Raw genomic sequence first — 18,138 nt, forward strand, 5'->3', positions numbered from 1 at the left:
AGAGTTGTATTAACCAGTATTTACCAAACATCTAGCAATCCTTTTACCAAATGATGTATAAATAAGAATGCAACATTGATGATGTATGTCAGTGCCCGTTTAAGCATGCAGTCCAAAAACAGGTTCGCATAGTCTTGGCTTTTTTTTCTTTTACTTGAATTTAGTTTCATTTGTGAGATGAGCAGAATTTGCTTTGTATCTGCCTTCAAGGACAGTTTACAAACTTAGGCTTATTAGCTTCTCTTTCAAAAAGGTGGTGTTGAAGGGTCAAGTTTTAGCCCTGAATTCAGAAAGTGGGTGGTAGTCCTCCCCCCACCTCCCCTGCCAAATTGTGCCTGCTGCTCTCTTTATTTTTATCTTCCTTGCCTTGGGAACTGAAGGTAGCATTGATTTGGGCTGAAACAGGACACAGTTTAGCATCTTGTGGATGACTTACTGTGCATGGTTATGAGTACTGGTTGTGGTGCTAATAAAGCTTTAACGTCCCTAGAGGTTTGCTTGACCTGTATAAGCAACACATTAAAATCCTGGTTCAGTGAGCTTGTGATTTAACTTCATTAATTAGGAAATGAGACGCAGAAAAGGTGGCATTGTGTTTAATTGGTGGAGTGAGGGGCAAATAGGAGGAGAAATAGATCAGCAGTTGGATTTACAAATAATGCAGGAAAACTTTTGGGCACAGAGACCTGCAGTGAGATGGAAGGGGAAGATTAGAACAGTATCCTTCAGTGTCACCTGTCCCCACCTTCAAGTGACTGTGCCTCCCTTCCCCACAGTTTCTGTGAGCCAGCAGCCAGTCTCAGCTCCAGTGCCCATCGCTGCCCATGCTTCTGCTGCTGGGCACCTCCCTACATCCACCACCGTTAGTAGCAGCGGGGCACAGAACAGCGACAGTACAAAGAAGACTCTTGTCACACTAATTGCCAACAACAATGGTAAGTGGGATTATTGGGAAATTCTTCCTGGGTTAGAGGGAAGAGAGAATGTAAAAAGTCTTAGGAACAGCTAGCTGTACCTGTTTAGCTTTGGGTACTGATGTGGTGCTAGTGGTTGGAGAGTGAATTTAGTAATGATTTTCTGTTGGGGAAGTGATTCAGTAGGTGGTGCTGTTCCTTCTGAGTTAGTGCTGAATTGATGATGGTGTTTCAAGTCCGAGTGCAGCGGATTCTTGCTGCTGATAATTTCTAGGAGAGAAAATGTAAACCCAAAATTTGTAACTATTGAAGAGATCTGGGTTGAGTTTTTGTTGTTGTTACGGTTTGATTGTTTGTTGTTGTTTTTTAATGAGAAGAGTCCCACTAGTTTGTTAAGAATCCTCCCAGAGCAGATTTGTTTCGTCTTTTTCTCTGGTAGATTCATTTGGTTATTGGGTCCTGGGTATGGAAAATAGGACAGGGCTGTTGTCTACCTGAAGGAAATGGTGAAAGAGTAGTGTTTTTAGTATATTTATTAACTAGAGAGACTATACAGTGTTGGTTTTTATTTCATGTCTGATATCTATTTCTACACTCTGAAGAGGAGTTATTGGCAAGTTATAGCTCAAGATTAAAAACCAGAATAAGCATCTTCATAGAATCACTGCATTGCTGCAAAGGACTTTATTCTTTTTATTTTTTATTGTTTAAAGTATTACATATATCTCCTTTTTCCCTCATCGACCCCTCCTCAGCCACTACCACCCCCCCAGACAAGCCCCCACCACTCCAGTGTCCATATCCATTGGTTATGTTAATATGCAAGGACTTTATTCTTAATTATTTTATTTAAAAATTAAATAGCTTTATTCATACAAGAATAATATGTGCATTATAGAAAAGGTAGGCAGAAAAAAATAAAGGAAGAAAAATTTTAAAGCTATAATCCCACTTTCTGGATATAGCAATTTGTAACTGTATATATATATATATATATATATATATATATATATATATATACTTTTGTATACTTCCATATGCTATATGTAGTGATTTACTTTTTTACAAAAATGGAACATACAGACTCTATATTACTCTTTGTCTGCTTTTTTTTCTTCAATATGTAATAAATGTCTTCTCACTTTACTAAATATTTATCTGACATATTTTTGATGACTATTTCCCTTTGCTTGGTTAACTTTTATTAACAATAGGTTGTAAGAGTATATATTGTTCTTTTAAAGAGCTATTGAACATCTCTGTCTTTCTGTTCTCACATCGTTAGTTCTGAGAATATGGAACTAAATGTCAAAGATCATCACAATTTTAAGGATTTTGGTCAATTCTTTTTCCTGGATTGGAAATGTTGTGTCAGTTTATATTTCCATTAGAAGTGCATATGGCGTTCTTACTTTTGAATATAACCATTTATTTCCCTAATATTTATTACAGTTCCAATTTTTTGTGATTACAAATGATTGTGGTGAACATTCTCAGGCATTATATCACTATATAAGCATATCTGCAGTATAAAGTGAGATTGCTACATCAGGCATTTCAAATTTGATGGACAGTGTCAAATTGCCCTAATTGGTGGCTTTAAAAAAGTGCCCACCAGTAGCTCTTTCCCCATATGATTGCCAACTTTAAGTATTATTGAACTGAAATCTTTATAATTTCCATAGGTATTTTTCAATCTTTGGGTACTGAAAATTTATTTTTATCATGTGGAAAATCCATTGCATTTTTTCCAACTTATATATAGGGATTCTCAAATAAAGATGAGGAACCATTACCTAGAAAATTCTCTCATTTTTACAGATGTGGAAAACAAAGCCTATAGTCTAAATCAGCGGTCGCCAAACTTTCGGACCTCACGGACCACCGGTTGGCAACCACTGGTCTAAATAATTTGCTTAAGGTCAAATAGTTGATAAGTGACTAAACTAGATTTGAATTATCTAGATTTCAAAGCCTGTGGCCTTTCCACTACATTTTACTGCTTTTCTTGGTTTCTCTCAAAATAATTGTCAAAGTTCTGTTAGCAATCAGTGTAGCTAAACTTTACTTTCATCCAAGGATTCCAAGGCATCTCATAACCTAGTCTCCTTGACTCCTTGAATGGACTCCATTCTGCGCCCACTTAGGGCCTGTGTACAAAATTATAAATATATAATGTCTATAAGTTGATTTTATTTATTTCAGAAACCTCTAGTATTATAAATAAAATAATCCAAGTTCATGGTTTTAAAAAAATGGGTATAGACTAGAAACCACAGTTACATATATCTGTGTATTCTTCCAAAACCTGTTCATGCATGGATAAGCGCTCATTAATAGGTCCAATTTGTCTTCCTTTTTTCTGTAACTTTTTTATCAGATACTCTTGGAATGGTAGCATGAGCGTAGGGATTAGACATCACAATAGGGTGGATAAAAAATATTCCCTCCTAACAACCCAGTTCCCATTAGCCTTCCGTTTAATTATATTGGTATATTGTCTACTTATTACATTGTTAACATAGCAAGGGAGAATAACTTTTAAGCAATTTAATATTGTTTCACTTAGTGTACTAGGTTCTTTGGAAAGCTAAAAAAATGTTTGTTTGTTTTCCTACTCTGCACCCTCCTTTTAAACCAGTTTTAAAACCATTCTGGCTCCTAGTTATCAATAGCCACCTTCTCCAGTAATTATATTTTAAAAGACTGTCCCTTTGGGGGAGCATTGATTGACCTTTATAATTTACCTGTTTCTCTTACTTTCCTTGCCCTCTCTTCATAAAGAAGCATTTACTTGACTCTTGATTTTAAGAAACATTTATATATGTGGGAGGGAAGCCAGGGTTTGGAAAAGAGTAGGGGCACATTAATAATGTTTATAATGCTCTAGTCCTAAACTGGGTTGTGTTTGTTTTAACATTATACTTTATAACCTAAATTTATGTAATAATAGAGGCCCGATGCATGAAATTTGTGCAAGGGGCTCGGCCCTCGCAGCCCCGGTTTTGTCTGGAAGGACGTCTGGAAGGTTGTTCGGCTCTCTGGTCTAATTAGCATATTACTTTTATTATTATAGCTTTTATGTGGATCAAATGTTAAAATATAATTAAAATAAAGATTTTTTTTTGTTAATCTTCACCCTGGGATATTTTTTCTTTTTTTAATATGTTTTTATTGATTTCAGAAGAGAGGAGGGGAGAGGGAGAGAGAGATAGAAACATCAATGATGTGAGGGAATCATTGACCTTCTGTTTCATAGATCGATGCTCAACACTGAGCCATGCTGGCCGGGCTCACTGATTGCTTCTTTTATGTGCCGTGAGCAGGAATCAAACTGGCAACCTTGTTGTATCAATAGGACATTCTAATCAACTGAGCTTTTCAGCCAGGACAGCATTCTTTATTGCAGTAGAGTTTGTGCAGATTTTATGAGAACCATGCCTGTCCTTTGAGACTTGCAAATATTGGTTGATTTCACATAAATGCAAAACATTTCCATCCTGTATTTAGTTGGAATGTTGAGTTCAGTCATTATCTTAAGAATTTTTAGGCTTAAATAAATAACAGTTTATTTTCTTTAACCCTAGCAGTGAAAATAATAAATAGAAAATACATGATTTTGTTTAGCCAATATTTTTTCAACTATAAATTGGAAAGGCATAAAAGAGATAGATGTGTAATGTGTGGATTAAAAGAGACTTAAGGCTTATGTCCATCAGTTACACTTTATATGAAACCTTTTGTAACCTGATTCAAACAAACTCTTTTTAAAAATTACAATCATCAATTTGTAGTCTGACTTGGTATTTGATATTAAAGTATTATACATTTAACTTTAGTATAATTGACAGATATAATTGCAACATATTTAAAATGTACATCATGGTGATTAGACATACATTTGTGAAAGGATTTCCACTATCTAGTTAATTAACACATCCACATCATATATTTATCTTTTGGAGGGGAAGGAGTGAGAACATTTAAGTTCTACTCTAAGCAAATTTCAATTATATTTATCAACTATAGTCACAGACTTACATTTTTTGGAGTGATAATAGTGTTGATATTCACTCTTTTTTAAGTTGTCTTTTAAAGTTATTATCTATATATATGAAAGGCTAAAGGTCCGTCCTTCCCTCCAACTGGTAGCTATGATGCACACTGACCACCAGGGAAGACTCTCAACGCAGGAGCTGCCGAGCTGCGGTGACTTGGCAGCTGTGGTTCTTGGGTGACACACCTGGAACCAGAGAGGAGGGAGCCCAATTCTGGGGTGCCTCACCTGAGAATCGCCCTCTCAAAATCCAGGACCCCCCGGGGGATGTCAGAGAGCCGGTTTCGGCCCAATCCCCTCAGGCCCGGCCTAGGGACCCCACTGGTGCACGAATCCATGCACAGGGCCTCAAGTATAGATATAAAATGCTAAGTTGACTCGCACATGTGCGATGCATATAAAGCTGAAGTGGGAATTTTGGACTGGAACACGCAGTGTTCCCCTGGGCAGAATGGCTCCCGGGTTCTTTGTCCGTCGGAGTGGAAGAATGAATCCACGGACAGAAGATGGTATAGCAAAGGTGGAAATTTATTGAAGACCAAGTACAGATTCCCACGTGGGGAAGGGGAAAGAATTTCACAGCACAGACTCCCATGTGGGAATGGGGAAAGGGTCCCACTGAGTTCTCTTTTCCTGTGCCTTGATATTCTTTCTGATTGGTCACTATTTCCTTAGACTGGTTATTATAGTAACTTTTGAGCTAAAAGGTCAAATTTCACATGGGACATGTGAGATTTTCCTCCCCTTCTCCCTTAGTGTTTTCCTATCCCCTTTAGGCCTTCTCCTTCTGATGAAGGGCTTTCTTCCCTTTATTCTGTAAATATAGACCTTCTGCTGTTCCCAGCTCCCTCAGTCTATGGAAATGTACTTGTTGCAGCTTTTTAGCCCCCTATTCTATGGAAATATACCTTCTGCTGCTCTGCAGCCCTGTGCTTCTTCCATGGTCACCTTAATTTCTAAAATTTCCTAAACCTGTCTTTTCACCCCTAAAAACTTCTGTTTCAAAGCTCTCGCTGGCGCCAATTGCATGCGTGCGTTTCAATCTGTCATTGTCGATCGTAAATTTGGTTGTTTTTGTTGACATTCTGAAGCTGAAAGAAAGCCGCGTCCTCCTCGACAGAATATGTCTGAAGACCAACCATTGCCACAACGTATCTCTGAAGCCGAAAGAAGCCGGCGTCGTAGACAGAATATGTCTGAAGAACAACGGTTGGCACAGCGTATCCTTGATGCTGAAAGAATGCGACGTCGTCGACAGAATATGACTGAAGAAGAACGATTGGCACACCGTATCACTGCAGCTGAAAGAAAGCGACTTCGTCGACAGAATATGTCTGCAGAAGAACGATTGGCACAGCGTATCTCTGAAGCCGAAAGAAGCCGGCGGCGTCGACAGAATATGTCTGAAGAACAACTATTGGCACAACGTACCTATGAAGCCGAAAGAAAGCGACGTCGACGACAGAAAATGTATGAAAAACGGTCATCGACAAGTACTACCAATACTGGTAGGAACTGCCTTCATAGCGAAAATGAAGTAAATGAGGATGCAGTTATCGAACACAGTTGTGATGGAATGTAATACGTGGTGTTACATGTCAATTTTACCTATCCCTAAATTTCTCCGATGAAATGGAGTTATATGTTGCTTTCTCTCCAGTTCGAAGAGCGTGTGATGTTAAAGTTAAAGTTGTAAATGTAGCAAGCATCACAAGGGAAGTTAGTCAAGCACTCTGAAAGTGTTTTTACTCTTAATGTGGTATACAAGGAGATATTAAAATAAGTTTAATCAATTTATCAGTCACTGTTTTTATCGATGTTTTTATATCATGTTTTTGTTTTTATATCATCTTTTTATTGTTTTCATATGTCTTTGTTGTTATTGTTTATTTATTAATTGATTTATAATTTTCATGTACATTTTACTAATTTTCTTTTTTTATATATAATTTTATTGATCACTGTTAAATAAAATATTACTTTTCATTTGCTTCAGTTCATATCTTCTTGATCAGTTCTTTGTTTTCCCTTCCAAAAATGTCATATGCCACACCCGAGGCAATGAAGAATTTGTAAACAACACAGCTAAGAGCTTGAACATTCATTCACTTGCAGTTACCTATATGCTTGTTACATGCAGTAGGGCTCCTGGGGGTTTAGTCATCCTGTTATAAGTTTTCGGAAAACATACATCATAACCTTTATTCATCTTCAACTCATAGGCTCTGTTGCATCTGGAAAAGCCTGGCAACACGCCCATGAGCACTGCACCCCGGCCACCAATAACCACATGGCCGATGGTAGCTCACACGGACTCCTCCGTCCTTTGCCGACGGAAAAGCACTAATTTTCTTTCAATTCTGACACTTCTGTTGTAGAAAAAGGGTGAATAGCGATATTAAAATATTTCTTCTACAGTAGGTCCTTGGGTTACATCAGAGATCTGTTCCTACGGCGCGACGTAATGCAATTTTCGCCGTAAGTCGGAACCCACCTACATAAGCACCTACGTCACTCACATGGAGCACATACACAGCAGTAATGAAGTGAAACAGTAAAACAAACTTAAAAGAAAGATAACAATTCCTGACCTTTACTTGTGGTAAATAAATAATGAAATACATAAAGCACATATGTACATACATCGAAATGACGGAACTTTTTTTTTATAAATAAATGGGAGATGGCGACGTAACCATGAAAAGACGTACGTCGAGTCCGACATAACCTGAGGACTGTCTGTAATTAATTTCCTTTCAGTGTGCACGAATCCGTGCATCGGGCCACTAGTATTGAAATATTTATAGGTGACATGATATGATCTAGAACTTGTTTCAGAATAATATGGGCGCTAGTAAGTGATTGGAAGGTATAGATGAAACATGATTGGCTAATCATTGAAACTCAGTGATGGTACCTGGGGTTCATTATAGTGTTCTATTTTTATATATATTTTAACTTTCCCATAATCAAAACATTTAAATTTAAAATATATACAGTCAGTAAGTTGCCAGTATATTTATAGATATAACTTGTTGGAATTTTTATCTGTCAACCTCTATAATCACTACTCTGCTGGCGTAGTAATTGTCAGGGTCTAGTCCACTACTGGGCTCTCAGTTTCTCGGAGACTGGGACAAACCACTGTTGGCCCATTAATAGCCACCTATATACCCACTCTGCTGGTTTTGCTTTGTAGCTAACTGCAGTGACTCCATTTGCCAAGTTGAATATACAGTTCAGAGGAGTCCATCTTATTCTGGTGATTTGAGGTAAAAAAGTTGAGGCAATATTTTGCTTTTATCTTTGATTTAGGTATATTGGCTCTCCCAAATTTTCTATCTGGTTTTAGAATATTATAAATTAGAAAATATAGTATTGAGAATTTTTAGCCAAATGTAGTATATAGAGGACTTAAAAACATTTACAAAATTGCTTTTCTCACAAATGAAAAGGAACATAAAATATTTCAGTAACAATTAGCCCCGTTTATTAGTATGTGTTTATTAATATTTATTCATGAGTGAATCATTGTCTTATTAAGTCAACATTTTTACTTAATGTTGTTTAGTTTTTGACCAGGTCTTTTGTTTATCAGTCTTGATGACATAGAGCTAAAGAAGGCAGCCTATCAATCTCTGTTTCCATACCTAAGACCATGGTTGTTCAAAAAGTCTTTTGCATTTCTGAGATTTGACTCACTAGGAAGAGATGCCATTCTTTTTTTTTTTTTAATATATTTTTATTGATTTCAGAGAAGAAGGGAGGGAGGGAGGGAGAGAGAGAGAGAAAAAAAAAACACATCAGTGATGAGAGATAATCATTGTTTGGCTGCCTCCTGTGCACCCCACATTGAGGATTAAGCCCGAGACCCAGACATGCCCTGATTGGGGAATTAAACCATGACCTCTTGGTTCATAAGTCGATGCTCAACCCCTGAGCCACACCGGCCGGGTGAGATGCCATTCTTTAAAGTCTCTGTACTTGCTGAGTTAATGCTTATTTGATGAATATTCCTCTTATTAAAAAAAAATTAGGTAGTAGTGGCGGGCTAGAAGGGATCAATGGGGAGGAGAAGGAATATATGTAATACTTTCAACAATTTTAAAAAAAAATAAGGTGGGTTAGCAGCAAATTACATTCTGACAAAATAGGTGTTACTAGTTAAAATATGGTGTTCTTGGTTTTTGTTTTAAGAAAAACATGTTATTTTATTTGTATGAAAAGCATGTTATTTTGTTTTGCTGATTTGGTGTGGGGAGATTGTGTTGTCACTTAATGAGTCAAAGCGATAGACATACAGAAGTCATAATGTGTTGACACATCTCTAGTTAAGATATATAAGGTAGATGTTAGTGAACTTCCCCTATCTACTTGTTTTTTCTGTTAGTTTTAGATTTGGGTGAAGCTTAGATTTTTGGTGAGTTTGGTGACATTAAACCTGAACTGAGTGACAATCTTGGATGTTTTGATATCTTATCTAAAATCATAATGTTATAAGATGTGGGTTTATTTTCTGTTACGTTCATATTTTTCCCTCCTTTTTACACTTTAGCTGGCAATTCTTTGGTCCAACAAGGTGGACAGCCGCTCATCCTAACCCAGAATCCAGCCCCCGGTCTGGGCACAATGGTTAGTCAACCAGTATTGAGGCCTGTCCAGGTCATGCAGAATGCCAATCATGTGACTAGTTCTCCTGTGGCCTCACAACCAATATTCATCACTACTCAGGTGAGTAGGGACTCTGAATTCTGGGACTGGTAGGGAGGAGAGAAAGACCATGTGAACTTTTGGAGGCTCTACCTTAGGTCTTTAGCATCATTCGAAATGGTCCTAAGTCCTGTTTTTTGACCTGGCTTTCTCATTTGCTGTTCTGTAATATGGTGCTGACTTTTTATAAAAAGCCTAACATAGCTTACAGCTGGTTAATTTCCACTTCATACTCCGTAGAGGGCTATTAAGTCTGGGCAGAAATTAGTGGGAAATATTGGATTCCGAAACCTTAACACATGGCTCTCAAGGCTTCTTGCCCTTTACTTGGGCTGCTCTTAAAATGGGGTAAGTTTGGAAGTCTATATGTGAAATTGGGGAAGTGCAGGCAGATCTTTGGAAGAGAAAAAGATGACTTACTTGATATGTAATGTGAATTGAAGTTGAAAGCCTAATGCCGAATATGGGATGTAAAGACAAATGCTCCTCTTTGCCTTTGACTTCCTGAGTTACAAACTCTTTTCTTAGAAATTTGCCAGGGATTAATGGCCTTTGGGAACAACTTCTTACACTTGTTTGTTGAATCACTCTAGTGAATACTGTTAGTGTCTTTTTTTTTTTTTTCTTCTATGCCTTTAGCAGTTTAGGAGCCAATCTTTGAATTTTTTTAAGCTGAGATTTTCTTAAGACAGGAAGTAGGTTTTCATTTTTGCTCATGTCTACCAAAGCTTATTCTTCAGTTTTGATATTTTGTCACTCAAAAGTTTGCCAGTATTCCTAAATTTCTCCATCTTAGTCATTTAAAAACTCGAACTCTAGAGAGAGAACTTTTAGGTAAGAGTGTGGGAATTTTTTTGGATGTAGGCCTTACTGCAATCTCTGCCAGTGTTAGCTGATCTCCATGTTAAAGATCATTTTGCTTTTTAATGCAGGGATTTCCTGTAAGAAATGTTCGGCCTGTACAAAATGCAATGAATCAGGTTGGGATTGTGCTGAACGTACAGCAAGGCCAAACGGTTAGACCAATTACACTAGTCCCAGGTAAGGAAAAATGATTGTCCATGTGGAATGAGCTTGCATCCTGAAGATCTGTTTTTATTGTCTCAAAATACTATAGGTTATTTAAAAGTGTATTTAAGGAAAATATAAAAACCATATTAATTTAAGTCCATTTTTTAAAATGTTTCTAACCTTTGGCCAGGGTGGTGGTTTTATTTATTTTTCTTCTTAACTTTTTACCACCCATTATGAAGTAGTGAAACAGGGTTTATATAGTCATTTTTATGTTTCTTATGTTTTAGTCAGCTATGAAATTTGTTCTCCTGAAAAATTATTAACACAAACTCCTAATTCCATATTTTTTATAATTCTATTCACATACATGGTGGAATTATAAATTTTATTTTGCTTTAATTTTGTAGTATAAATTTTTGGATATAAATAAAACAAATGACATACCCTTTGAGGGTAAATATTGCCAATGATTAGTTCTTTATTTACTATCTAACTTTGCTATAATATAGGCCAACAAAGAATGTCTTAGTTGAGTTGTTGTAAGGGTATCTCTGTAGCCTAAGTTTTTGTTGTTGTTCTCAGAGCCCACAGAGTGTGTTTGGCCTTCAGTCTGTTGAGTTTATCCACTCTCTAGTTCTGATATTGCTTAAATATATGTCAGTGGAATTGTCTATGGCTGAGCCAGGAGACTCTTATCTTTGAGACATCCTAATAGAGTGGCATAGTTGGTCTTCTATTTGAATTTATATAAGAGAAAGGAAGACTCCTTTAGTATTCTGAGGAAGGAAGATTGTTTTTTTCAGGACCAAGTCTGCCCTTGGGACCTATTATGTATACCCATTCAGCCTCTCACTCTATACCCATTCTTTCTCTTCCAATACCAAGCCAAGTGGTAAAGTGTTTGAGGAGGAGTTAATAGGAATCCTCTTTCTTCAGTTTAATCTTTTTAGGGCTAATTACCTAGACTAATTTCTTTTATCAGTTTACATGCATATTACCTTCTTAGATATTGGAATCTATGCTATTCTTTTCTTTTTTTAAATATATATTTTATTGATTTTTTACAGAGAGGAAGGGAGAGGGATAGAGAGTTAGAAACATCGATGAGAGAGAAACATCGATCAGCTGCCTCCCGCACACCCGCCACTGGGGATGTGCACACAATCAAGGTACATGCCCCTGACCGGAATCGAACCTGGGACCCCCCAGTCCACAGGCCGACGCTCCATCCACTGAGCCAAACCGGTCAGGGCTATGCTATTCTTGGTAACCTCTGATGGTCACCAGTCAGTTTGGGGAAATGATCATTTTCTATTCCAGTATTTCCAGTAAAGATAGGAGCAATGTGTTAAAAGTAAGTTTATTGACCAAGATTTGGTACTTTCTTTGTCTCTCTTTTGAAGCCCCAGGTACCCAGTTTGTTAAGCCGACAGTTGGAGTCCCACAAGTGTTCTCTCAGATGACCCCAGTGAGGCCAGGATCCACAATGCCTGTGCGGCCCACCACCAACACCTTCACCACCGTCATCCCAGCCACTCTCACCATTCGAAGCACCGTCCCACAGTCCCAGTCCCAGCAGACCAAGTCCACTCCCAGCACTTCTACCACTCCCACCGCCACGCAGCCAACCTCACTGGGACAACTAGCTGTTCAGCCGCCAGGCCAAGCCAACCAGACCTCGAATCCCAAGCTAGGTGAGGTTTTGGAAGAGGAAATGGCAGAGCTGGGACGGGGTGGTGGGTGGAGAACAGATGATTATCACTTGGCCAACATAGCTCCCTCCTTCCCCTCTCCACCTGCAGTGAGCATTACCAGCTTTGTCACTGTGAAGCGACCTGGGGTTACAGGTGAAAATAGCAATGAAGTGGCCAAACTGGTGAATACCCTTAACACCATCCCTTCCCTGGGCCAGAGTCCTGGGCCAGTGGTGGTATCCAACAACAACTCTTCCCATGGCTCTCAGAGAACCAGCGGACCTGAGTCTTCAATGAAAGGTACAATAACCTGAAAGACTCTGAGCAGCCAGTTATTCAGAAACATTGATATGCTGTATCGGAACTCTACACTATGAAATAGAGAAATAAATGGAATTCAGTCACTGCAGTCTGTTCTCACAGAAGCTGAGCATAGTAAGGGGACAGCCACTGTGAGAAGTGTGCCCGAATCAGCTTCAAGCAGTTCTGTAATTGTGCTTTGTGGATTAGTGACATGGATTGATTGATTGATCAGATATGGGTGGGACAATCAAAAGATGGCTTCCTAGATGAGATGAATTTGTGAACAAGGTTTTAAAGTCAGGATTTGGTAGAGAGGTTTGCAAGATATGAGCGTGAGAGTTTTTAATAGTCTAAATTAACTTTTTCTGTAAATGACATTGTGCATTAGGCCTATGTCACAACTACTCAACTCTACCACTGTGGTGGAGAAACAGCCACAGACAAAATGTAAATGAGTGAGCATGACTCTGCTCAATCAAAACTATCTATGGACTCTGAATTTTTGAATTTCATATAATTTTCATGTGTCCAACGATCTTATTCTTTTTTTGCTTTTATTTCAACCATTTAAAAATGTAAAAACCTATAACAAATGGTTTTGGGGAAAAACGAATATCCACATGCAAAAAAACAAAATTGGACCCTTATCATATATAAAAATTAACTCAGTGAATCAAAGACCTAAACATAGAGCTAAAACTATAAAACTCTTAGAAGAAAACAGGGGAAAGCTTCATGATATTTAATTTAGCAATAATTTATTGTATATGATACCAAAAATACAACAAAAGAAAAAATAAATAAGTAAAACTACATCAAAACTAAAATCTTCAGGGCAACAAAGGACTCTTACAAGTACCAGAAAGTTAAGCCACTTAATAGGAGAAAATATTTACAATCAAATAAGGGATTAATATCCAGAATATATAAAGAACTTCAACAACTCCACACAAAAGAACAAACAGCCCAATTCAAAAATGGGTAGAAGTGTTGAATAGACCTTTCTCCAAAGAAGATATACTATACAGATGGCCACTGAGCCCATGAAGCCCAATACTAAACATCACTAATAATTAGGGAAATATAAATCAAAACCACAATGAAATACTACTTTACAGCCATTAGGATGGTTGTTATCCAAAAATCAAAATAAGTGCTCGTGAAGATATGGAAAAATTAGAACCATTGTGCAGTGCTGGTGGGAATGTAAAATAGGATGATTTTTACTATTGATATTGATAGTTACAAAAAAGAAAGAAAGGAATATAAAATTACCATAGGAGCCCTGGCCAGGTAGCTCAGTTGGTTAGAGTGTCATCCTGATATGCCAAGATTTCAGGTTCCATCCCTGGCCAAGGCACATACAAGAATCAACCAATGAATGCATAAGTAAGTAGAACAATAAATCAATGTTTCTCTCTCTTCCTGCCTCTCTCCCTCTAAAATCAATAAATAAAACTTTAAAAAATTACCTTATGGGGAAATATACCTAAAGAATTTGAAAGCATGGATCCAAACTGACATTTCTGCATCCATCTTTATAGCAGCACTAGTGACCTGGAGCACTTATTTGTGCACATTGAAAGGAAATTAGAAGAAAGATCCGTGCAGTAATGATGTTACTGCAAAAAATTACATGTAAAAATAGTATCCTGTATAATAAAAGCCTAATATGCTAAGTGTCCGGTAGTCCATTCAACCAATCGAAGCGTAATAAGCTAATGATATGCTAAGGCCGCTCAACTGCTCGCTATGATGTGCACTGACCACCAGGGGGCAGATGCTCCAACCGGTAGGTTAGCTTGCTGCTGGGGTCCGGCTGATAGGGACTGAGCGAGACGGGCCGAACATGCCCTGGAGCCCTCCCGCGGTCCCTTCCTGGCTGGCCAACCTCCCGCATCCCTTCCCAGACACAATCATGCACCAGTGGGGTCCTTTGGCCTGGCCTGCACCCTCTTGTAATCTGGGAACCCTCGGAGGATGTCAGTTTCAGCCTTGATCCCGCAGGCCAGGCCGAGGGACCCCACTGGTGCACGAATTCGTGCACCGGGCCTCTAGTAATAGTATAAAATTAAAACACATGCGATTGGCACCAGCAAGAGCTTTATATGTATCACATATGCGTGAGTCAATGTTTATTTTTAAATTGCCAGTGCGCGTCATATGTGCCAGCCAGTTGGTCTGACGGTTGATGAATAAATTGTGATGTGGATCATGTTGAACATCAACAAAAACAACCAAATCCACGATTGACAATGACATATTGAAATGCGCGTGCAATTGGCGCCAGCGTGAGCATTATATGTATCGCGAATGCGCAAGTCAATGCCAGTGTGCATCATGTGTTCCAGACGGACAGTCGGTCACTTAGCCTTTTATATAGATAGATTATTCATAATAGCCAAGAGGTAGGAACATCTCAGATGTCCTTCAACCTATGAATGAATAAACAAAATGTGGTATATATGTAAAATGGTATATTGTTCAGCCTTAAAAAGGAAGAAATTCTGACATATGCTACAACATTCATGAACCTTGAGAACATGATGTTAAATGAGCCAGTCACAAAAGGACAAGTACTGTATGATTCCACTTATGTGGCATACCTGGAGTAGTCAGATTCATGGTGGTTGCCAGGGACTAGACAGAGTGGGGGATGGGCAGTTAATAGGTATACAGATTTATTTTTGCAAGATGAAAAGACTTCTGGAGATTGCTTGCACAACATTGGGAATGTACTTAACACAACTGTACACTTAAGATTGCTTAAGAAATAAATTGTATGTTATGTGTCTTTTACGATAATCAAGGGGGAAAAAATGTAAGTCATTCTTAGCTCATGGACCAAATAGAAACTGACAACTGGCTGGATTTGGTCTACGAGCCCAGGTGGAATTTGCTGACCTATGGCCTAGAGTCAGAAGAATAGTAAAAGGAATGACACTCATAGTGATCTCTCATGCTTGCCTACCAACCTTGATATGCGTCTTGGGGAGTGTAACCTTTTCCCAAAAGGCCAGTAATATTTTCCAGTATCATCTTATTAAGCTTTTCAATGCTTCTCTCTTCTTCCAGTGACCTCTTCCATCCCCGCGTTTGATCTCCAAGATGGTGGCCGGAAAATGTGTCCACGGTGTAACGCTCAATTCCGTGTGACTGAAGCTTTGAGAGGTCACATGTGTGTAAGTGATTCACTTGTGATGGGATTCGATTTAAAGAGCTACCACTGTATGCTGCTGCCTGTCGTAATGGGAGCTTGTGAAGTGGGAATTTTAAAATCACTTGGAAGCTTTTTAAAGTGCTGCTTTGTCTTTTGGACTGTTTAGAAGAGTTATATACTGTGGGATGTCATAGGATACATTTAATGTCCCTCAAATGAATCAGAACATATGCAACCTTCATTCCTTAGTTGTGCTAAATTTTGAAATTGCACAGGTCCGGTTTGTTAAATAACCAGAACTCAAACCAACTTGGCCTCAGTTCATTTTCTGCTTATGTGTCATTGATGAATCAGGAGCTGTTAAACCAGTTCCCATTTCTAACCTTTTTGGGTTTTTTGTATTAGTCCTGATGGAAAGGTCGAAACATCTTCCTCCCAGAGAGCTCAGGACCAAGTTATGTTAGTGAGTGGTTAAAGGAGCTAAAGCAGGAAGAAGTACAAGATAAGGTGTTTGGAGTGGCATGTGGCTGTAAATACATATCTCTATATATAAAAGCCTAAGTGACTGAACGACTGGTCACTATGACGTGCACTGACCACCAGGGAGCAGACTCTCAACGCAGGAGCTACCCCCTGGTGGTCAGTGCACTCCCACAGAGGGAGCACCGCTCAGCTGACCGACAGGTGCCAGAGGCAGGGCTCACAGCTGGCGAGCGCCACTATGGCAGCACAAGCCTCTCTCAATCGGGACTGATTGGGCACGAGCCCGCGGCAGGCGCAGCAGGGCCAAGATGAGGGGGAGCAGCAGGCAGTGTTGGACTGCCGGTTTCGGCCCAACCCCCGCAGGCCAGGCCGAAGGACCCCACCAGTGTACAAATCCGTGCACCAGGACTCGAGGACTCTAGAAAAAGAGTGACACTTGGAAATGCTATAGAAATCTTGAGGGTGAAAGCTGATTGAGACCACCTAGAACCAAGCTTACCAATGACTGTTAGTGAAGTTGAGTTATCACACCCTATCCCCAGGATAACCAGAATGATCAGATGTCTTCTTTCTTTATAGTACTGCTGCCCAGAAATGGTTGACTTCCAGAAGAAAGGGAAGTCTCCGGATTCAGAACCCAATGTCCCATCAGCAGCAAAGCCCTCATCCCCTGAGAAAACAGTTCCTGTTGCTTCCACACCCTCTTCAACACCAATTCCTGCTCTCTCACCACCTACCAAAGTACCAGAGCCAAATGAGAACGTGGGTGATGCTGTCCAGACCAAGCTCATTATGCTAGTAGATGACTTCTACTATGGACGGGACGGTGGCAAAGTAGCCCAACTCACAAACTTCCCTAAGGTCGCTACATCCTTCCGATGTCCACATTGTACCAAAAGGCTAAAAAACAACATTCGGTAAGTGTTAAAGAGCATTGGATGTTACCTTGGACAAGACAAGACTGAAATTTTCTTATATGTCTTTCTCTTTGGAGAATTGTCCTATTATCCAGTCTTGGCTAAGGATTAGCATTAAATCAAGAGTTAATCCAATAGAACAGTGGTTCTCAATCTGTGGGTCGCGACCCCTTTGGGAGTCGAACGACCCTTTCACAGGGGTTGCCTAAGACCATCGGAAAACACATATATAATTACATATTGTTTTTATGATTAATCACTGCTTTAATTATGTTCAATTTGTAACAATGAAAATACATCCTGCATATCAGATATTTACATGACGATTCATAACAGTAGCAAAATTACAGTTATGAAGTAGCAACGAAAATAATTTTATGGTTGGGGGTCACCACAACATGAGGAACTGTATTAAAGGGTCGCGGCATTAGGAAGGTTGAGAACCACTGCTATAGAAGGACATATTGTGGTAATAAATAAAAGATAACTGGGAGACCAATTAAAAGATAAGGGAGACAAGTGTGTCTCCTTGCACAGAAGTCTTAATTTCAAGAACCCTTTTCTGGGTTAACAGAGGAAGTGGAAGGAGGAGGAGCAGGTAATATCTGTTCTGTGATTCTGCTGTTACATGTCTCCAGGGTTACTGGTTTTAAATGTTTTCTGTACTTTCCCTTGCGCTGTACTACAGATTCATGAACCATATGAAACACCATGTAGAACTTGATCAGCAGAATGGTGAAGTGGATGGTCATACTATCTGCCAACACTGTTATCGCCAGTTTTCCACTCCCTTCCAGCTCCAGTGCCACTTGGAAAATGTTCATAGTCCTTATGAATCAACTAGTAAGTTTGGAAACTCTTAAATCCTAAGGATATACTTAGCTCT

General features: G+C 39.0%; 1 protein-coding gene across 6 annotated transcripts in view; it reads left to right on the top strand.

Moving 5' to 3' along the window:
* The window catches only part of POGZ (pogo transposable element derived with ZNF domain), a 40,911-nt gene that overhangs the window by 11,836 nt on the left and 10,937 nt on the right, over positions 1-18,138 (top strand). The window contains exons 3-10 of one of the 6 annotated variants that reach the window (XM_070395794.1): positions 777-935; positions 9,527-9,702; positions 10,614-10,722; positions 12,099-12,389; positions 12,471-12,689; positions 15,768-15,874; positions 16,915-17,252; positions 17,941-18,095. In XM_070395794.1, the coding sequence (XP_070251895.1) occupies positions 777-935; positions 9,527-9,702; positions 10,614-10,722; positions 12,099-12,389; positions 12,471-12,689; positions 15,768-15,874; positions 16,915-17,252; positions 17,941-18,095 (1,554 nt within the window). The remainder of the gene's footprint in view (positions 1-776; positions 936-9,526; positions 9,703-10,613; positions 10,723-12,098; positions 12,390-12,470; positions 12,690-15,767; positions 15,875-16,914; positions 17,253-17,940; positions 18,096-18,138) is intronic. The other 5 variants (XM_070395795.1, XM_070395796.1, XM_070395797.1 and 2 more) reach the window with 5 other exon arrangements.

The sequence above is a fragment of the Myotis yumanensis genome, unplaced genomic scaffold (genome assembly GCF_028538775.1).
Source record: "Myotis yumanensis isolate MYYU_CA2020_CCGP unplaced genomic scaffold, mMyoYum1.0.hap1 SCAF_17, whole genome shotgun sequence".
Classification (NCBI taxonomy): Eukaryota; Metazoa; Chordata; class Mammalia; order Chiroptera; family Vespertilionidae; genus Myotis; species Myotis yumanensis.